General features: G+C 34.3%; 1 protein-coding gene across 1 annotated transcript; it reads left to right on the top strand.

The window, feature by feature from the left end:
- Positions 1 to 14,358: 14,358 nt before the first annotated feature.
- On the top strand, positions 14,359 to 18,067 carry LOC140788011 (phenylalanine ammonia-lyase 1-like). Its single transcript, XM_073137090.1, has 2 exons — positions 14,359 to 14,765; positions 16,192 to 18,067. Exons 1-2 carry the CDS (start codon positions 14,404 to 14,406, stop codon positions 17,939 to 17,941), a joined length of 2,112 nt encoding a protein of 703 aa, XP_072993191.1. The 5' UTR covers positions 14,359 to 14,403; the 3' UTR covers positions 17,942 to 18,067.
- Positions 18,068 to 18,421: the final 354 nt, after the last annotated feature.

Here is an 18,421-nt window from a genome sequence, read left to right as displayed (position 1 = left end):
ACCAAAGGGTCAAACTTTGGCCCACTTTTTAATAAGTTGCCATCTCATAGACAAAAATTAAACTCCATCATGTCCCTTATTTATATTCTTCCCAATTGAATAACAAAAAGTGCATTTCAAGTTGATTTGGCTCCATCTCTCTGTCTAGTGGTTGTGGATTTGATTAGAATAATTAAATTTTATTTGTAACGAAATACTAATCAATATAACTTAGTTTGTAAGGTTACAAATGTTCTAAAATACTTGTTAGTTTGTAAGGTTACATCCTATCTTTTGCCTTTACTGTTACTAGCATTAACACCTCATTAATTTAATCCTTAACTTATATACATAATGATTATAATTACCTCTACTTATGTTAATATAACCATCTATTTCATTTGTTACATTAAATTAACTCATCATATATATGATAATGATTTAATAATAATAAAAGCAAATGATAGGGTTTTTTTATTATAAAATTTCCTAGTTTTTATTGTAACTGAGTCAATTGGGGAGTAAATTAAGGGGCATGTGAAGTATTTCGCATTTGTTAGTATTAGTTAATGATGCTACTAATCTGTTTGAAGTTTTTTTAATCTTTGGAGGAAGACTTTGAAAAGGTCCCTCTACTTTGGTTGGTCGGGACTAATTTAATGCATCCATTGGTAGGATAATCTTCAAAGCTTTTGGCCCACCAATTGCTAAAAGTGGAAGTTTCTTCTGACGTTAGCTCGGATGGATGGTCACTTGTCATGGAACCAAAGTCAGCAAAACTGGGCAAGAGAGAGAAAGAGGAGAGAGAGAGAAAGAGGAGAGCAAAGAATATAGAATTAGGGTTGCGATCGAGTCGGGTCGGTCGGATTCGGATCAGATTATGATAATGCAAATATGAGCCTATCTCGATTAGAATTTCTAAACGCGAATAATATTGATTCAATTCTAACTGCATTTGAATATAAAAATTTTCACTCATTTAATTCAAATTTATATACTTCTTCAGTGTCAGAGACGTCTCTGTGTGCATAAATTGCATAGAAAATAGATAAGAATGCCATCTCTAGTTTTAATTATTTTATTATATAGACAGCCAAGAACTTCTACATCATTTTGTCATGAAAAGGATGGAATTACTTGATTTTCTATTAAAAATTTCAATTATTATTTTTTGTATGTGCTCTAATAAGAGTCAAGATGATATTGTTGAAGCTTTATTGGCTTTGAGCCTTTGACCAGTATCACAATCTAGCTTTGTAGGCTATGACCAAAATAGTTCACTCTGACTTTGTTTGATATCCACTCATTTAGTTTATAATGTAAATATTGAAGAAATTTAGATCACTTTCAATATAATTGCATTTCCCTATATTCATGACTCATTAATGCTTCTATTTGTTTTTCTCATTGGATCTTTCTAGTTGATCATATACAGGTAGAACCACTTCAGTGTAGGGAAATAAGACTTTATTTGCTTTGAGTTTAGAAACTCTTTATGAACTGGTTCAGAAACTTCTAAACTACTTCAATAATCAAACATCTTTTTATCTTTTTAATATCTAATTTACTCTCTATAATATTAAGACCAAGAAATAAGACTAACTAATTAAATTCAGAGCTTAGTCTCAAATTAAACAAAGCCTAAGCTTTTTTTTAATATATATACAAGTTTAGGATATGAGTTTAATTTTGTCGATCTATTTTAAAATAAATAATTTAAATTTAATATATTTAAACTATTTGATAATAGACCAACAAGGTATAGCATGCCCATTGATTGATGGCTATAATAGAATGTGCAGCTTCTCTGCACTAAAAGAAAGAGATAGTATAAATAGGAATAAGATAAGGATTGGCCATGTTTGAAATTTAGACCATCTAAATCTATTCTCCCACAAATTTTAGTAGACCAAATCCTTGCCTATTACGAATTAGATTTGGATTGATTTGGACGTAAAAAAATATGATAATTTCTATGACTCTTAGAGGAAGATGGTGGCTAAGGTTTGAAAGTTTAGAAAAGTTCTCTGGTTATAATCTACTTCTAGAAAGATAAGGATGAGATAATAAAAATAACTTAACTCAATTCTTATTCTACCTTTATTATCAACACATGACCACTCCTATTTATAGGAGTAGAAATCCTAGCGGTTCGAATCCACATGCGGATTATTTGATTTATTTAAAATTTAAAATAATAAGATAAAACTAACTATTTAACTCAATTTGACTCGACTCTTATTGTCATATCAAAATAATTCACTATGTTTTTGACACCTTGTCTTCAAGGTGACTAAGTACGCTAGCTGGATCTTCCAATTTACATCATGCTTGTAGGCCCACGGGTCTATATGCAAATATGACTCAATTAGTTGACGCGGGTCCACCAAATCGTTCCACCAGTCATCCTCGGGCTCGAAGTCATGCATATAAGTCCAAAACTGGTTCACTCTAGGTGATAGAGTTGGATCACAAAAATTCAGCACGCATCGATATACGTGCACTTCATCTCTCCTACTCAATAGTAAAAAATCTAACCCTATGGCTGAAATTATTTTTTGGCCTAAGGGCACCGCTGTGGGCTACATGAGCTAGCATCAGCTAGGCAAGGTTTTTGGTCGACGATAGTCGACATCTAGCAGGTCTTTGTGGTGACGAGTGGCGATGGAAGCCAATAATCAAACTTGGGCTCAACTTGAAGCGGCGGTGGCCATGGCGCGTTGCCAGCGACTGCGGTTGGTGGCCGTAGTCCTACTGTTGTGGAGCCAAGGTAGTGACAAGGCCTACATAAGCCACCCCGACGTGGCCTCGCTTGGGTAGTAATATCACGAGCATGGCAGTCGATTTCGGCCATGCAGTGGTCCCCAACAGTTGCGGCGACCACCATTGGATGGTAGTCGATCCAAGGAGGCCAATCATGGCCATCAATGGTTGCTGGAATGTCGAACCCATGGCCATGCAGCTCGGGTTCACTACAGTGAATAGCATCGTCAATGGCACTCTTCCGATTGTCCATTGTGACTACCTCTAGCCTAGATCGAGTGCGTGGGTCCTTTGGAAAGGACTGGATGTGTTCTTTTGGGCCAAGAGCACTTGGATCACCACCAGTGGAAGTCTAGTGTTTCGAGCCCAAGCTTCCACCATGGTTGGGGAAGACAATGTTGAGGCCGCCACTGGGGGGCTTCTCCGACATGGAAGAGGTGGCTGAGAGGGTCTGCGGTGGTGGAGGGACCTCCACTACTGCTAGAGGAGGGGTCTCCACTACTGCTAGAGGAGGGGTCAAGGCCGCGGTTTCACTCAGTTGGTTCCTTCCCTCACGGCTTGGGTTTACCTCACTATGGGGTGGCTGGTTCCGACGTGGCCGGTGGCATTGGCTACACGAGTGGGTGGTAACGAGCCTGAATAATTGTTGTCAAGGCTTTGAGAGCCTTCTCGATACTTTTAGAGCTCTCCTTGGATAATTCTCTCAACAAGTTTACAGACTCTATTAATGTCTTTGCCTACGCCAACAACTGGTGGTGGTGGTGGCAACGTCAAGGACACACCCACAAAAATAAATCTAATGGTTTTAGTTTCACATAAATTAGAGGTCCAAATAGATAAAAAGATAAAAATAAAATAGTGAGCATAGATCAGAAAGGACATATCGATAAATAACTGACATTGTAGCGGTCGTCGGAGTGTGGCAGTGGACGGGCGTAAAATAGGGTGGCTTATGGAGGAAGATGGTGGTTGGAAGCTTGAAATGATTCTATGACTACGATCTACTCTTTGAAATATAAGGACAATTTAACGACCATGATAAAAAAATAAAGACGAGATAATAAAAATAACTTAACTCAATTCTCACTCTGCCTTTATTATCAACACATGACTATTACTATTTATAGGAGTAGAAAACCTAGCAGATCAAATCCACGTGAGAATTAAGCTAATTTATTTAAAATTCAAAACGATAAGATAAAGCTAACTCAATTTGACTTGACTTGACTGACTCAACTAATTCGACTCTCGTGGTCAAATCATAACATGTCATTTAATTTGTTGAAAGATTTTGAGCATATTATTATAATTTGGATTGGAAAATTTCCATAAAGGAGCATAATAGTAGGGTAATTAAGATAAAGTAACAATCACACAATGACTCAAATCCTATCCAAAGCATAAGTGTTGATTTATAGTGAAAATTCATCTCTATATAAAAAGAGATTTATAGTGGAAATTCTATTAGTGTCTCTTTACTTAGTGCTCACTCTAAAAGTATAGACATCGTTCATTTGTGGAATAAGAATAGATTTTAGAATAAGTTTTCTTATTCTGGTATAGTATCCAAACAATATCTTAGTTTTCTTATTCTCTCTCATCTTATTCAATACAAATTTTAAAAATAATTTAATAATAATTTATAATTACTATATTACCCTTAGATTAGACATCATTTAATTAGATATTACCTCAGCTACAGTTGAAATTTCTTCTATCTCCTTTTACTCTTCTTTTTGAAAATAGTCGTCACAAAAATATCTGTTCTACCACGCATTACCACACACTGCAATACTTTGCCATACACTACAATGCATTACCATACACTGCATAATCACACACTACATAACTACTACATAGCCATACATTATTATGCATTGCGACGTATTTTCACGCATTGCATAACTACTATATAGCCACGCATTGTCACGCACTATAATGCATTACTACGCATTACATAACTATTGTTTAGCCACTGTATTGTTATGCATTGTCATGCATTGCTATGCATTTGTAAGTTTGTTTCTTAATGCAGATATATCGAACATTTTAAGCTCATATTATAATAAAAAATAATTTTTTTAAAAAAATATATTTACTATTACTATTTAACATATACTCAATGATATTTTCATCATTTGGTTTAAAGAATTACTAATTCTCAATACAACTTTATTATTCTTCTTCTATACTTTAATATTAACTTTATATCATATCAAATATAATTATTACTCATTGTACTAGTATTGAATTAAATATTAGACTAACTTATACTAGTATTAGCATTCTTCTTTTAGTATTAAAAATTAGAATAGTTATGCCTATTCTACCATTATTTTCACAAGTAAACGCATGCTTAAATTATTAGAAAAAAATAATTTCTATGTTTCTAGATTGTATGGATAATTATACCTAGACCTCCTAAACTATATTGCATATAGACTCCTAATTTAATTTTTGTGACATACTAAACCCTGTAATTATGTAAAACCTCTAAAATGCTCCTTCTTAATTATTCATTAGATTTTTTAATAAAAAAATATCATGTATCTAACGCATGATCAATATTAGGGTCTTTCTCTTTATAGGAAAGAAAGAGAAAAAAATTGGAAGTATTGCAAGAGTCTAGGCGTAAAATAACCCCAAATTCTAACAACTTTATGTGCACATAATTTGACATGCTACGATCCATTTCTTTTAACCCAGTTGTTTAATCTATGTAATGAAAACAAATCATTAGACTTAAACTTCATTACAAACTTGTAGACCAGAGTGAAAGAGAAATTAGGGACGAGGTTTTCATATTCTTGACTCATAGTCCACTTAAATTGTTTAGCTCGTGCAAATGACCAACATTCCAATATTATTCCAACGTGTGAAAAAAAAAGTCATGGAAATCATAGGGAAATCATCATCCACAAGTATCATGCTAAGAGGAAGCTTTTTGATGGAAGATCCAATGACTTAAATGTGTGTGTGTGTGTGTGTGAATGAGTGTGAAGGCATCTCTCTCAAATTTAGGTAAGTTTGCAATTAGAAGACTAATTATACGTGAGAAGTAATCACATTACTAGGGTTTAGAAGTTGGCGAGCTACCACAAAAGTTTAAAGAAAGATGAAGGTTGGTGGGATTGTGATTTTGATGTCCGAGGAGGATTGAGATGGAGACAATATATCTCTAACTTTTGGGAGATAAAAAGTGATTTCTTGAATCTAGAAGTTTGGAGGTGAGGCCCATAAAATTTCGATTATTTCTTTTTTCTTCTTTTTTTATTTTTATTTTTTTAGAAAAATTAGACGAGTATAGTAGTAAATTAATGGATCAGACTGATTAGATCATAAGCATAGGTGTTATTTACTCTGATACTTATATTAGGTTTTTAGTATTGACAATTGTGTACAAAATATACTAAGTATTTTTATATATATACATGAGTATTTATATAAGTCTAGAAAGTATTTGGATTGAAGAATTACAAAATTAAAGGAGAAATGTTTCTGCGTTCACACCGCTTTCGAACGCGCTCTCATGAGTTCACACATACAGAGAATGCGTTCAGGCCATTCGAATGCGAGCACAAGTGTCCGCACATACAGAGAACACATTCATGCCGTTCAAATGCGTGTGCGGGAGTTCGCACATACAGAGAACGTTTTTTTGCTGTTTGAACGCAGTCGAGGGCCATTTGAACGCACCATGCATTCGTTCACAGCGCGTTCACACATACAAAGGAGTGCTTTTGCGCATTTGAACTCAACCAGTGAAAATCAAGTCACTGCGTTCGAACGCACTTGGGCATATTCGAACGCACTTGAGAACAAGTCAAGCCGTTCAAACGCACTCGGGCCCCGTTCAAAAACCTGCGTAATATGCAAATTTTAGACTTTCGTGATTTCGGATATAACTTAGATTTGGCTCTATCTTGGGTACATATATAAGCATTGTGATGTCCTAACTCTAAGACTGTTAGTGAAGGCAATTAAAAGAGAATTCTTGAGGCTACATCGTTTCTTCAACCAACAAGGTCCATCTCTTCTACAAGACATTAAACTTTCATCTTAAGGGCTATCTAGACGAAGGATCAATCTCGAGGGCTACTGAGGTTGGATATCAATCACGAGAAGTGGTGAATCATGGGTTCTAACGAGCAAGACTGAGAGGAACAAAGTTATGGGGATCGACGAGTTGTTTTGTGAGTCATTATTGTAACTGCTGCTATTCTAGTGATTGATTTTGATTTGAGTTTGGATCCATGGTTTTTTCTCGTTTGGGTTTTTCCACGTTAAAATCTTAGCGTTCATCTTTGCTTTAATTTTTTTAATATTTCTTCCGCTTTTATTTATGCAAAAGAGTTATATCATTGCCTAGGGTATAAATACATACGTATGTCTAAGTGTTTTTCAACTTAGAATAGGAAAATTATCATAATATCCTTCTGCTAACAAAGTTGGGTAATTGGTTCATTTGCTTCTAATCATAATTGTTAGAATTAAAATGGTTTTTAATTTTTTTGACATTCTAAGATTATCTTGATTTGCTAAATAGTAAATAAAGAATTAGTAATCGTTGTTGTAAAATATAAAGTACGAAGAAAGGGATTGTGTTGTAAAATTGGAAACCATTTTCATGTAAATGACCTAATAAATGTTCAGATTTTTTTATACATATATCTCTCTAAAGTTTCTTATTTACGTAGATATCTTTTAATTAATTTTATATTTGCATATGCACCTCTAAAAATCTATGATTTTAAATGGCTACCCTTTACGGTATTTTTGACATCTATAAATTATAACAGTAAGAATTTAATAGATGAAATGCCATAAACAATCTTAATTGAAATGAATAAGGGTATTTTTATTTTAAGTTAAATTAACAGGAAATTATCATTTTTTTGGGTTCACACATAAATAAGAGATTTGTTAAGGGTATACATGGAATAAAAAACCTAATGTTTCAATGCCCAATCTTTTGGGCCGGAAAAAGTTTCTCTCTTTGCAGGCCTTTTTAAAATTATTTATCGGTCCAGTTGGCCACCTTATTCTGAAGTTGAAAGAGATTGAGTCACTTGATCATGGGGTTGTTTTTTCGCATATACCCCTCCAAATTCACTTAATTGGGATATACTACTTCAGAGTGTTTTGATTTTTATTTTTTGGGAAAAATATGGTTATATTAGGGGTGGAAACTAATCGGATAGTGCTCGACTCATATTCAGATCTATATTTTTAGTTCGGATACGAATATTGGACAGATAGCAAAATTTAACCATATCCTACTAAAAGGATAATTTTCAGATAGAGGATCGGATCATTTATCAAATTTTAAATGAATAATTAATACATATAAAATTTAAAGAATTTAAAAAAAATTTGTATATCAAATATATATATAGAAAAAGTAATCTCTATAAATAATATATAACACATCATTAGTAGCAATATCAATATTCACTATTTAAATAAGAAACTAAAAATTATAAATTATTCAAAAAAATATGCAAGTTAAATGGATATCCAATATATGTATCCGAATCCGAAAATTATATATGAATTCGTATCCGGGTTTTCTTAAAAATTCTATCCGCATTCGAATCGGATAGAAATTTTTTACCTAAATCTGATCTGAATCAGGTTGGATAGCGAGTCAGGTCGGAGTTAATCCGACCTATTTTCACTACTAAGTTAGATTAATTAGATTAAATTAATAGAGATAAGATTAGAGCTTACATAATTAGGAAACAGTCACATTATGTTTAGGTAGAGCTTGCTTGTTGAAAATGATATTGTTTCTCACTTTCAAAATTGCCACCAAATTAAGTAACCCTCCACTTCTGAGTGAAGGTTTTATTGATAGAATCAATCCAAGTGAACATCTAGAATGTAGATGAGTAATAAAGGAATATGAATATGGAAATCCACTACTTCAAAATTCTTATTTATTGAAAAAATATTAATACTCTAATATAGCAGCCAAAGAACAAACTTACATTCTTTTTTACTGCCACATTTAGTCGCTGGTTAAGGGGGAACAAAATCTAGAGTATGCGAGTTGGGTGTTTGGTTGTAAACTAGAATATTTGGTATAATAACTAAATTTGATAGATGTAGTTGAGGTAAAAGTATAAATTAGAAGTGATAATTGACTCAAATATCAAATACAGTTGGCAGTAAGAATTTTTAAATTAAAGTGTTACCACATGGGCTCCAAATATAGAGTCAAAAATGGAGCAAGAGCCCACTGCACTCTAACGCACCGAGCTCCATATTTATTAAAATAATAATATTATATATATATATATATTTATATTAATTATTTTAAATTACTTAATAGATCTCTTAATGTTATTATTTTTTAATAAAAAAATATATGGTTAGAAAACTCTCAATCGAGATATTTAAAATAAGGCTAATATTCAATAGTTTCAGAAATAATTTTAAATTATTAATTTTTTAATTAAACGCATCGAAATTACATTACACGAAATAAACGTCGAAATAAGCATTACATGTCATTAACTAAAAATATCAAAATTACATTACATAAAATAAGTAGAAATTAACATTTCATAATGATGATGAACCCGATATTGTTGATTTTACTCAACCTCTAGTCATTAAAGAGCTGGAAGCCAATGATGATGAACGATTTCAACGATTCCTTGCTCGACATAGAAAGATCCAAGATAGAGAGGCTCATTTTGAGTTTCGAAATGCACTAATTGAACACTTATGACAGAGGCATGGAAATGAAGGAATATAAATTTTAATATAATTTTTATTTGATGTATTTTATGTTTGATGTATTTCATATCTAATGTATTTTAATATTTAATATTTACATTGGGAATAATTTTGAGTAATTATATTTTAGGACACATAATTTATTAGACTTATTTTTATAAATAATAAAAAATTAAAAATTTAAATTAACTTAAAAATAATTTAATATTAGACTAATTTTAAAAGTCTCGATGAGATCTTTCTAATAGTATTATTTTTGTTAAAAACTGATTAGTAAAACTAATTATATACTCAGTTTAACTAACTAAATTATTTAATAAAAGATACAGATGAAATTAAAATTATTGAATGCAATAATGATTGGGCAATTTTCGTATTTTTAAAAACCTGAAAAGATAAATAGAGCCGGGTTACATTTTTTTGGTGGGGCTCCAAATTTGGAGCCCCACTATTGCTAGCTCCAAATTTGGAGCTAGCTTTGGAGCCCGGTTGGAGTTGCTCTTATAGATATGCATTGCATACTTAAGTAAGAGATGAAATAGGTGGGTAGTAAAAAAAATGAGCAATATTTTTTACTTTGTGGGATGAGATACGTGAATACTTAGAGAACTTAGAGAGAAATAATGACAAGATGTACAAAATCTTTTTAGTCAAATTAGAGGTAAAATTATAATTAATTTTATGTGCCTTATAAGATAATAGTGTTTCTAATTTAAAGTATAAATAATTGATGTTTGATTATAAATTTAGAGTAATGTTTCTTAATCTACAATAAGAAAATCCTAATCAGGAACTAAATGGCCGCTCAAAGTTTGACTATACTAGTGATTTAGTCTATGGATTGTTGGTATATATTAGGAAGAAATAAATGAGACTATAACTCCACATAAAACTCTTTCTAAAATTAACATCCTTCTATTATTCCACAAGAATATTTATGATAAGGTAGCCCAAATGCAAAGGCTTTCTATGCCAACCTCAAAGACCACATAAGAATGATTAGAAAGATTAGCCCTTGTTGTGGAAGCTCCCAGTTAGTCCGTGAGTTAAAATTTTCCTACAGGAGTTGTTCCATAGTAAACTACCTACTCCTGTTTAAAAGTATTATTTTCCAAACTAGTGCTATAGTGAAATGGCTGCCTCAGATAATAATTTTTAGTCATTTCATCTATATAATTCACTTTAAGAGAAAACGATTTTTTCTATATAAATCGCTTTCAGAACAGAAATAATGGTGAAAAAAATTCGTTGCCTAAGACAATAATTTTTCTAATAGTTTTTCTATATAAATCGCTATCTCAGACGGCGACTATTATAGTACTAGTTTGGAGAATAATTTGCAAAGTGTTCTAATTTGATAAATATTTTATATTGTAATAATATTTTGCTCAAAAACTCCACATTTGTTGTCTTTAGGTGATGTTTCAAGGCACTTATCTCCTGTGTGGCATGGTTGGTGAGGAGCTCGACCACTTATTCTGAAAATGTTGGGCAACCTAAGACAATTGGTGACAAACTAGTGGCTTGATTTTCCTATCTCTGATATTCTTTTAGCTCTTGTTTGCTTTTGAGATCAGGGAGGTTTCTGAGTTAGAAACTCCTAACCAAGTTCACTAATTAAATTTTTTTATCCTTTTCATTCTTAACTAAGTTCACTTCCCAATAAATAACAAATTAATTTTAATTGATTTTAATTTTATTTTTGACATGATTTAAATCTATCAATTTATCATTAAAGTCAAAAGGTAACTTATAAAGTTTGGAGCCATATGGCCATTGGAGAATATAATTAGCATGACTATGATTAGAGGACTCTTATTAATAAGACTAACACAAAATAATATTTTAAAATGACAGAATTACCATTGTAACTCGTAAGTTTTGCAAGCACAAAGAATATACTCGTCATTTAATTCAAAATGAGTTGTTATAGTTAAGTATCAATTCAATTCTCTTACTATTTAGAGGTCCTAATTAATTTTTTTTTTTTAAATGTCTTTCTTTGCTTACTTTGGAGAACAAGGTCTCCATCCAGATTGGCCAACACATGGTAATTAATCCCAATTAACAAGCTATTAATACTCTCTATTAATCCTAAACCAAGCTGGCATCAGTGGAACCATCTAATTAGGGAATATTAGAGGAGGTTTTTAATATATAGACACATGCACGTATGCATGCATGCATGCATGCATGCATGCTCTTCTTTGAATAATATAAAGCATATTTTTAACTCTCCTGAATTATAAGTTGCTTCGAGAACTCGATCTAAATTGTAAGATATGTGCTTCATAGCTCGACAGACTAACGGTAGCCCAATTATTGCAGGTGCTTGATGTGGGCTATATAAGTCTACGTTGATTACTAAAGCAATCGCCATTAGGGAAGCACTAAAGAGCACTACACAAAGAAACTTCTCAAATGTTTGGATCGAGACAGATTCAACAGTTCTGGTTAATATTCTGGCCAAGGGTCAGACACCTTTTTGGTCTATTTCCACTATCATTGATGATATTAAAACTCTTCCTAGCAATTTTAGTAATTATAAAATTACTCATATTTTTAGGTAAGCTAATCAAGCTGCAGATTAGCTTGCTTGTAAGGGTAAAAACTTAAGCTTCGGGTGTACTTGGGATGGGGGCTACTCTTCGGCTTTGGTATAAACTTTTGTATTAGTCTTTCCTTTTTAAAGAAAAAATTGTAAGATATAATATTACCTAAAATTACGAAACATCGTAGCTTTCGTGATTTGGACGGCACTACTCTTTGACTGGAAAATCGATCAGCAAATTATAGCATTGATTTCTGGACTCGTAATTAAATATTATTAGCAGTTGCTAGCGACCATCGATTGTGTTAGGTGAAGACTCCATACCATCTATTTCCCTCTGTCTGGTAATTCGATAAATATGTTATCCTATACTATAATAAATTAATTAGGTTGTTTTATTATGTTATCTTTAAATTATTAGCTATGGGTATAAATACGAGTATAGATCGGATATATTGATATATATTTTTTGAGTTGATAAGAAGTAATGATATTATATTGAAATATATAACGCACTTAATAAAATGTATACAAAAAGTAGATTAAATATTCATGTAATGTATAGAAATAGTATTTTATATCACTATTTTTTATAATATTTAAAATTACATAAACATATAAATATTAATTTAGATATTATGCGTCAACGCATATTTATATCTATAAATTATGTATATATAAATATGACTTCAAATATTAAGACAAATAGAAAAATCTCAACTCATATATGATAAAACTGGGATACAGAATATTTTCATCCCTAACTATTATAATTTTTAGATATACCTTTTTATTTATTTTGTGTTATTTTGACCTCGCAGTTCTCCATCACTGATAAATAGAAGCGTACTTAAAATTGATCACATTCGAAAGTTTTTTCTCCGAAATATTTCTTATTATGTATACAAAATTGGCATTTAGATGATAAAATCAGCCATTAGCGCCGTAATGATAACAATTAACGTAACCCTAATTTACTCAAATCTTCTATTATCTTATCTACTAGTGTATAAAAACTCCAAAATTATGCCAATTGCTTACTCACCAGGAGTGATGAAAACAAATGAGCAGGTAGAGTACATGTGATCGGATAACGTGATGTCTAGTGATCTGATAACAAATTAAACAGGCAAGTGGTTCCTAAAAGGGGATTAGGAAATTTTGAAGAAGATGCACAGCCATTCCATTCTTGTCTGAATATTAAAAGAGAATTAAGATTTGTTCCTTTCCTCCCTTAATCTAATATGCATGAAGCTCTCTGAAGTACTTTCTCATTTAACAAACAAAAACTAGCTAGATTCCTCGCCCACGGATATATAGGATTGCCCTGCAACGTTCTAGATTGGTTGCCCACTGTTTCAACTGAGTTTTTGATTATTTTTAGTATGTCTCTATATTTTTTTACGCATGTAATTTACTTTAAAAATTAAATATGAGATTAGATGTGTTTAGAAATCGTCAACTGAGTTAGCGACTTATTTAAGATACAAGAAATATTTAACAAGACACTTCTTTATATATATATATATATATATATATATATATGTATGATCTTTTTAATTGGTAGTTAAATCTAAATTAGTACACTAAAAAGATGAAGGAGTTAAATAAGCTCATGTTTATATCAAAATCCTGTTAATTAAGTGAGCATGGAATGGATAAATGGCGGTGGTTAAACTACAACACAATTCACAATTGGGTGGATCGCTTTAATGAGAGAAACCGAAAAGGTTATTCAACAACTATCTAAAGAGATATGGGGTGAATTGAATAATCTCTTTCATTTGTCCACAAGTTGTTTGAGATTTGTACATGTTTCGTGATCAAGAAATAATGAAAGTGATACTTATTACTCCTAATTTTAATAAAAACTAAAGTTATTGCATTAATTATCGCCTCACCAAGAGGTATATTAATAATTGCAAGGTTAAAATTTATAACTAATTATAATAATTAAATAAGAATATTTAGCCAATCCTATTAGATACATAGCACTTAAGTCCTGCTGTCAAAATCTACTTTAAGTCGTTGCGCTGCCGAGCTGTTCTTATAAGTTAACTATATTATCGAGACATCACCTAAATCGAGCTAAGCCACAAAACACTCTAATCCCACACGACTAAACGAAAGGAAGGCCGAGGGTGTGCTTACGTACTCCCACCAACCTCCAATCGTTGACGAATTGAACTCCTCGTCCAAGAGTCAAATTAGCCGTCGGATCCCATGCAGATCCAACGGCCTACATCGCCCTTCAACTAACCTTCTCCTCCTATTTAAACTCCCATCCCTCACCCGCAAATTATCAATAAAGCTCTGATCTCCATTTCCTTAACATCTCCTCTCATTCGACCCACTACTTCTTCCAAATGGAGCACTGTGCGCCGCAGGTCCACGATAAGGACCCCCTCAACTGGGCCAAGGCGGCGGAGTCGATGGCCGGGAGCCACCTCGACGAGGTCAGGCTTATGGTGGAGGAGTTCAAAAGGCCGCTGGTTATGCTCGAGGGCGCGAGCTTGAAGATATCTCAGGTGGCGGCGATCGCCATGAGCGGCGAGGGGGTCAGGGTCGAGCTCTCGGAAGCGGCGAGGCCGAGGGTGAGAGCGAGTAGTGAGTGGGTTTTGGAGAGCATGGCTAAGGGTGTTGATAGTTATGGGGTCACCACTGGGTTTGGATCCACTTCCCATAGGAGAACCATCCAAGGAGGAGCTCTTCAGAAGGAACTTATTAGGTAAATTATTATATGGTAATATGTCATAATTAGTTGAACAATTTAATTATTTTAGGTCATTCTCAAATTATGAAACAATAATATATACGTTTCTTTTTTCTAATATTTTTGCCACTGAAATCTTTTGTCTTTGGAATTATCATATTCAGACGACTATACTATCTACCCTTTTTTAGGTTTAGATCAGCGTAAAATACTTATTGCTAATTTTTTTCCTTATTTTCTTATACTGTGATACTGGATTTTAGAACTATGAATAATTAATTTATAGCATTTGATTAATTAGATTTATCTATCTGAAATATTTAAAAGAGCTCAATTATGTCAGTAGTAATTGTAATATTTTGAAGAATGTTATAGTAATTATAAAATTTGAAAATTTTTGTGTCAATTATGTAAAAAATTTCTAATATATGTCATGAAAAACAAATTGGTTATAATACCATGTTAGCTAATAAGTTGAGACTTTAAAAGGTCTGTGTTATGTATTTTAATCTATAATCATTGTTAGATACCTTCCTGTCTCTAATTTTTTTGATTAAAATGTCATTATTATCTAATTAATAAACTGCAAACATTCATGATTATGTCCAGAATGATTCTGCCATGTCAGCAGAAAGTTATTCACAATTAGAGAAAATAAAATACTTACCCACAACTACGTTACAAACATTCCACGATACATTATTCTCTAGGCATTGTAATCATCTTTTAATTATTCTTTTAGACTTACAACTTGCTATTAGAATGATTGTCTTGGTTTAATGATGTTAGGCAATTAATTTAGTTCAGTTGATTAGGTTGGAACTATTTTGTGCAGTTAGTCAAACTAGTCTAAAAATATGGAGTTGTTGACTAACATAGATTTACTTTTAAATTTATTTATCAAAATAGGTAACACTCAAATTTAAATTCCAAAATAAATCTATTTTCTTGTAGCTCTAACTAAAACGTTTAACTATTAAATATATTACTTAAAACAGTATTTTTTTAGTAAAATACTAATATTATTAGCATTTTTATTCAAATAATTTAGATAATGCTTTATACACCTTATCCTAAAAAGGTTTTTACTTACAAAATGATAGGTCTACACTAAAATAGACCTCTTTTAATATTTAAGTTTAGGTGTTGTTTATTTTAGTAAATAGATTTTAAAATAAAGCTAGTTTGGTCAAAAACTCTTTAATGCGATGGTTGGGGTTAGCTTGACTATAACCAAATGTTGTTCACACTTTTTATCTTTATGTATGCATTACTAATTAGTATAGTCCAGTGTTCGAATTCTATCAGGTTATAATAGAGATTATGAGTTAGATTTTGTCCATAGATATTAGAATTAATATTCAATTTACTTTTTTAGGGGGAAGTAAAAATCTACAAGCTTTATGTATCATATTCTAAAATATCTAAAATTTTGTTGTAGATTCCTCAACTCTGGAATTTTCGGCTCCGGCGATGACTTAGCTAACACGTTGCCGGCCTCTACCACGAGGGCGGCGATGGCGGTCCGGGTCAACACATTGCTCCAGGGATACTCCGGCATCCGCTTCGAGATCCTGGAAGCAATCACCAACCTCCTCAACTCCAACATCACTCCCTGCCTCCCTCTCCGTGGCACAATCACCGCCTCCGGCGACCTCATCCCCCTATCCTACATCGCCGGCATCCTCACCGGTCGTCCCAACTCCAAAGCCATCGGCCCCGACGGATCCCTCCACACTGCGGCCGAAGCCTTTGAACTCGCCGGAATCTCCGGTGGCTTCTTCGAGCTGCAGCCGAAGGAGGGCCTCGCGCTCGTGAACGGCACGGCGGTCGGGTCCGGCCTAGCTGCCATCGTTCTCTTCGAAGCCAACGTTCTCGCCGTCCTCGCGGAGATCCTATCCGCCGTCTTCTGCGAGGTAATGCAAGGGAAGCCGGAGTTCACCGACCACCTCACCCACAAGCTAAAGCATCATCCAGGCCAGATCGAGGCGGCCGCCGTCATGGAGCATATACTCGCAGGCAGTTCCTACATGAGCGCCGCCAAGAAGCTTCACGAGCTCGATCCGCTCCAAAAGCCGAAGCAAGATCGCTACGCGCTTCGCACCTCGCCGCAATGGCTCGGCCCGCAAATTGAAGTGATCCGGGCGGCGACCAAGTCGATCGAGAGGGAGATCAATTCCGTGAATGATAACCCACTGATCGATGTCTCGAGGAATAAAGCTCTCCATGGGGGTAATTTCCAAGGGACTCCAATTGGCGTATCCATGGATAACACTCGGTTGGCGATCGCCGCCATTGGAAAGCTAATCTTTGCGCAGTTATCGGAGCTTGTTAACGATTTCTACAACAATGGGCTGCCTTCGAATCTTTCTGGAGGTCGGAATCCGAGCTTGGACTACGGGTTCAAGGGCGCGGAGATCGCCATGGCGGCGTATTGCTCTGAGCTCCAATTCCTCGCCAATCCCGTGACCAACCATGTCCAAAGCGCGGAGCAACACAACCAGGACGTGAACTCGCTCGGGTTGATCTCATCGCGGAAGACGGCGGAAGCCGTCGAGATCTTGAAGTTGATGTCTTCTACCTACTTGGTCGCTCTTTGCCAAGCTATCGATTTGAGGCATCTGGAGGAGAACTTGAAGGCCGCCGTGAGGAACACCGTAAGCCAGGTGGCGAAGAAGGTCCTCACGATGGGCGTCAATGGCGAGCTCCACCCCTCCCGGTTCTGCGAGAAGGAGCTCATCAGAGCCGTCGAAGTCGAGGACGTCTTCGCCTACGCCGACGACCCGTGCAGCTCCACCTACCCTCTGATGCAGAAGCTGAGGCAGGTGCTAGTCGAGCACGCCCTCCTCAATAGCGAGAAGGAGGAGGCAAACACCTCCATCTTCCAAAAGATCACAGCTTTCGAAGAGGAATTGAAGACCCAACTGCCGAAAGAGGTGGAAAGTGGCAGAATCGCTTTCGAGAACGGGACTACTTCTGCAATCAAGAACAGGATCGAGGAGTGCAGGTCTTATCCCCTGTACAAGTTCGTGAGGGAGGAGCTGGGAACTGGGTACCTCACAGGCGAGAAGGTGAAGTCGCCGGGAGAGGAGTTTGATAAGGTGTTTGCTGCCATTTGCGAGGGGAAGGTGTTCGCTCCTATGCTCGAGTGCTTGAAGGAGTGGAATGGTGCTCCACTTCCCATTGGTTAAGACTCGCTTGCTATGTAAGGATCAAGTAATGGTGGTCTCGTGGTCTCCTCTTTAGTCACTTACATGACGTGGATGATATCTAATCTACTAGATCGATGTTTTATATAGTCGCTTGCTTCGGCTTCTTATCTAGCGTCCTTAAATTAAGAATATTTGACCCTTGCCTTCTCCACTATTTACAAATCATACTTTGCCTTTACCATAAAATTCGCCAAAAACACCATCGATTAGGTTAATTTAACATTGCCTTCAAGTTAAATTCTTAATTTTTTTAATAGATTATAGGTTAGACAAAGGATCTAACCTAAACAATTAAGTTAATTCTATTAAAAACAAATTATAACAAATTTAGATGGTACATATAGTGCATTAGTAAAAAATTTATTAAATATTAGTTCAACGTCTATGCCCAAAAAATAAAATAAATTTATGCAAATTTAACTTTTTAGTGGCTTAATGCAAGTTCTATCGAAATGGGGC

Source organism: Typha latifolia, chromosome 5 (assembly GCF_019914945.1).
Source record: "Typha latifolia isolate L0001 chromosome 5, TyphaL0001v2, whole genome shotgun sequence".
NCBI lineage: Eukaryota > Viridiplantae > Streptophyta > Magnoliopsida > Poales > Typhaceae > Typha > Typha latifolia.
The sequence above is the reverse complement of the archived record's forward strand: the minus strand, read 5'-3'. Positions and strand labels throughout refer to the sequence as shown.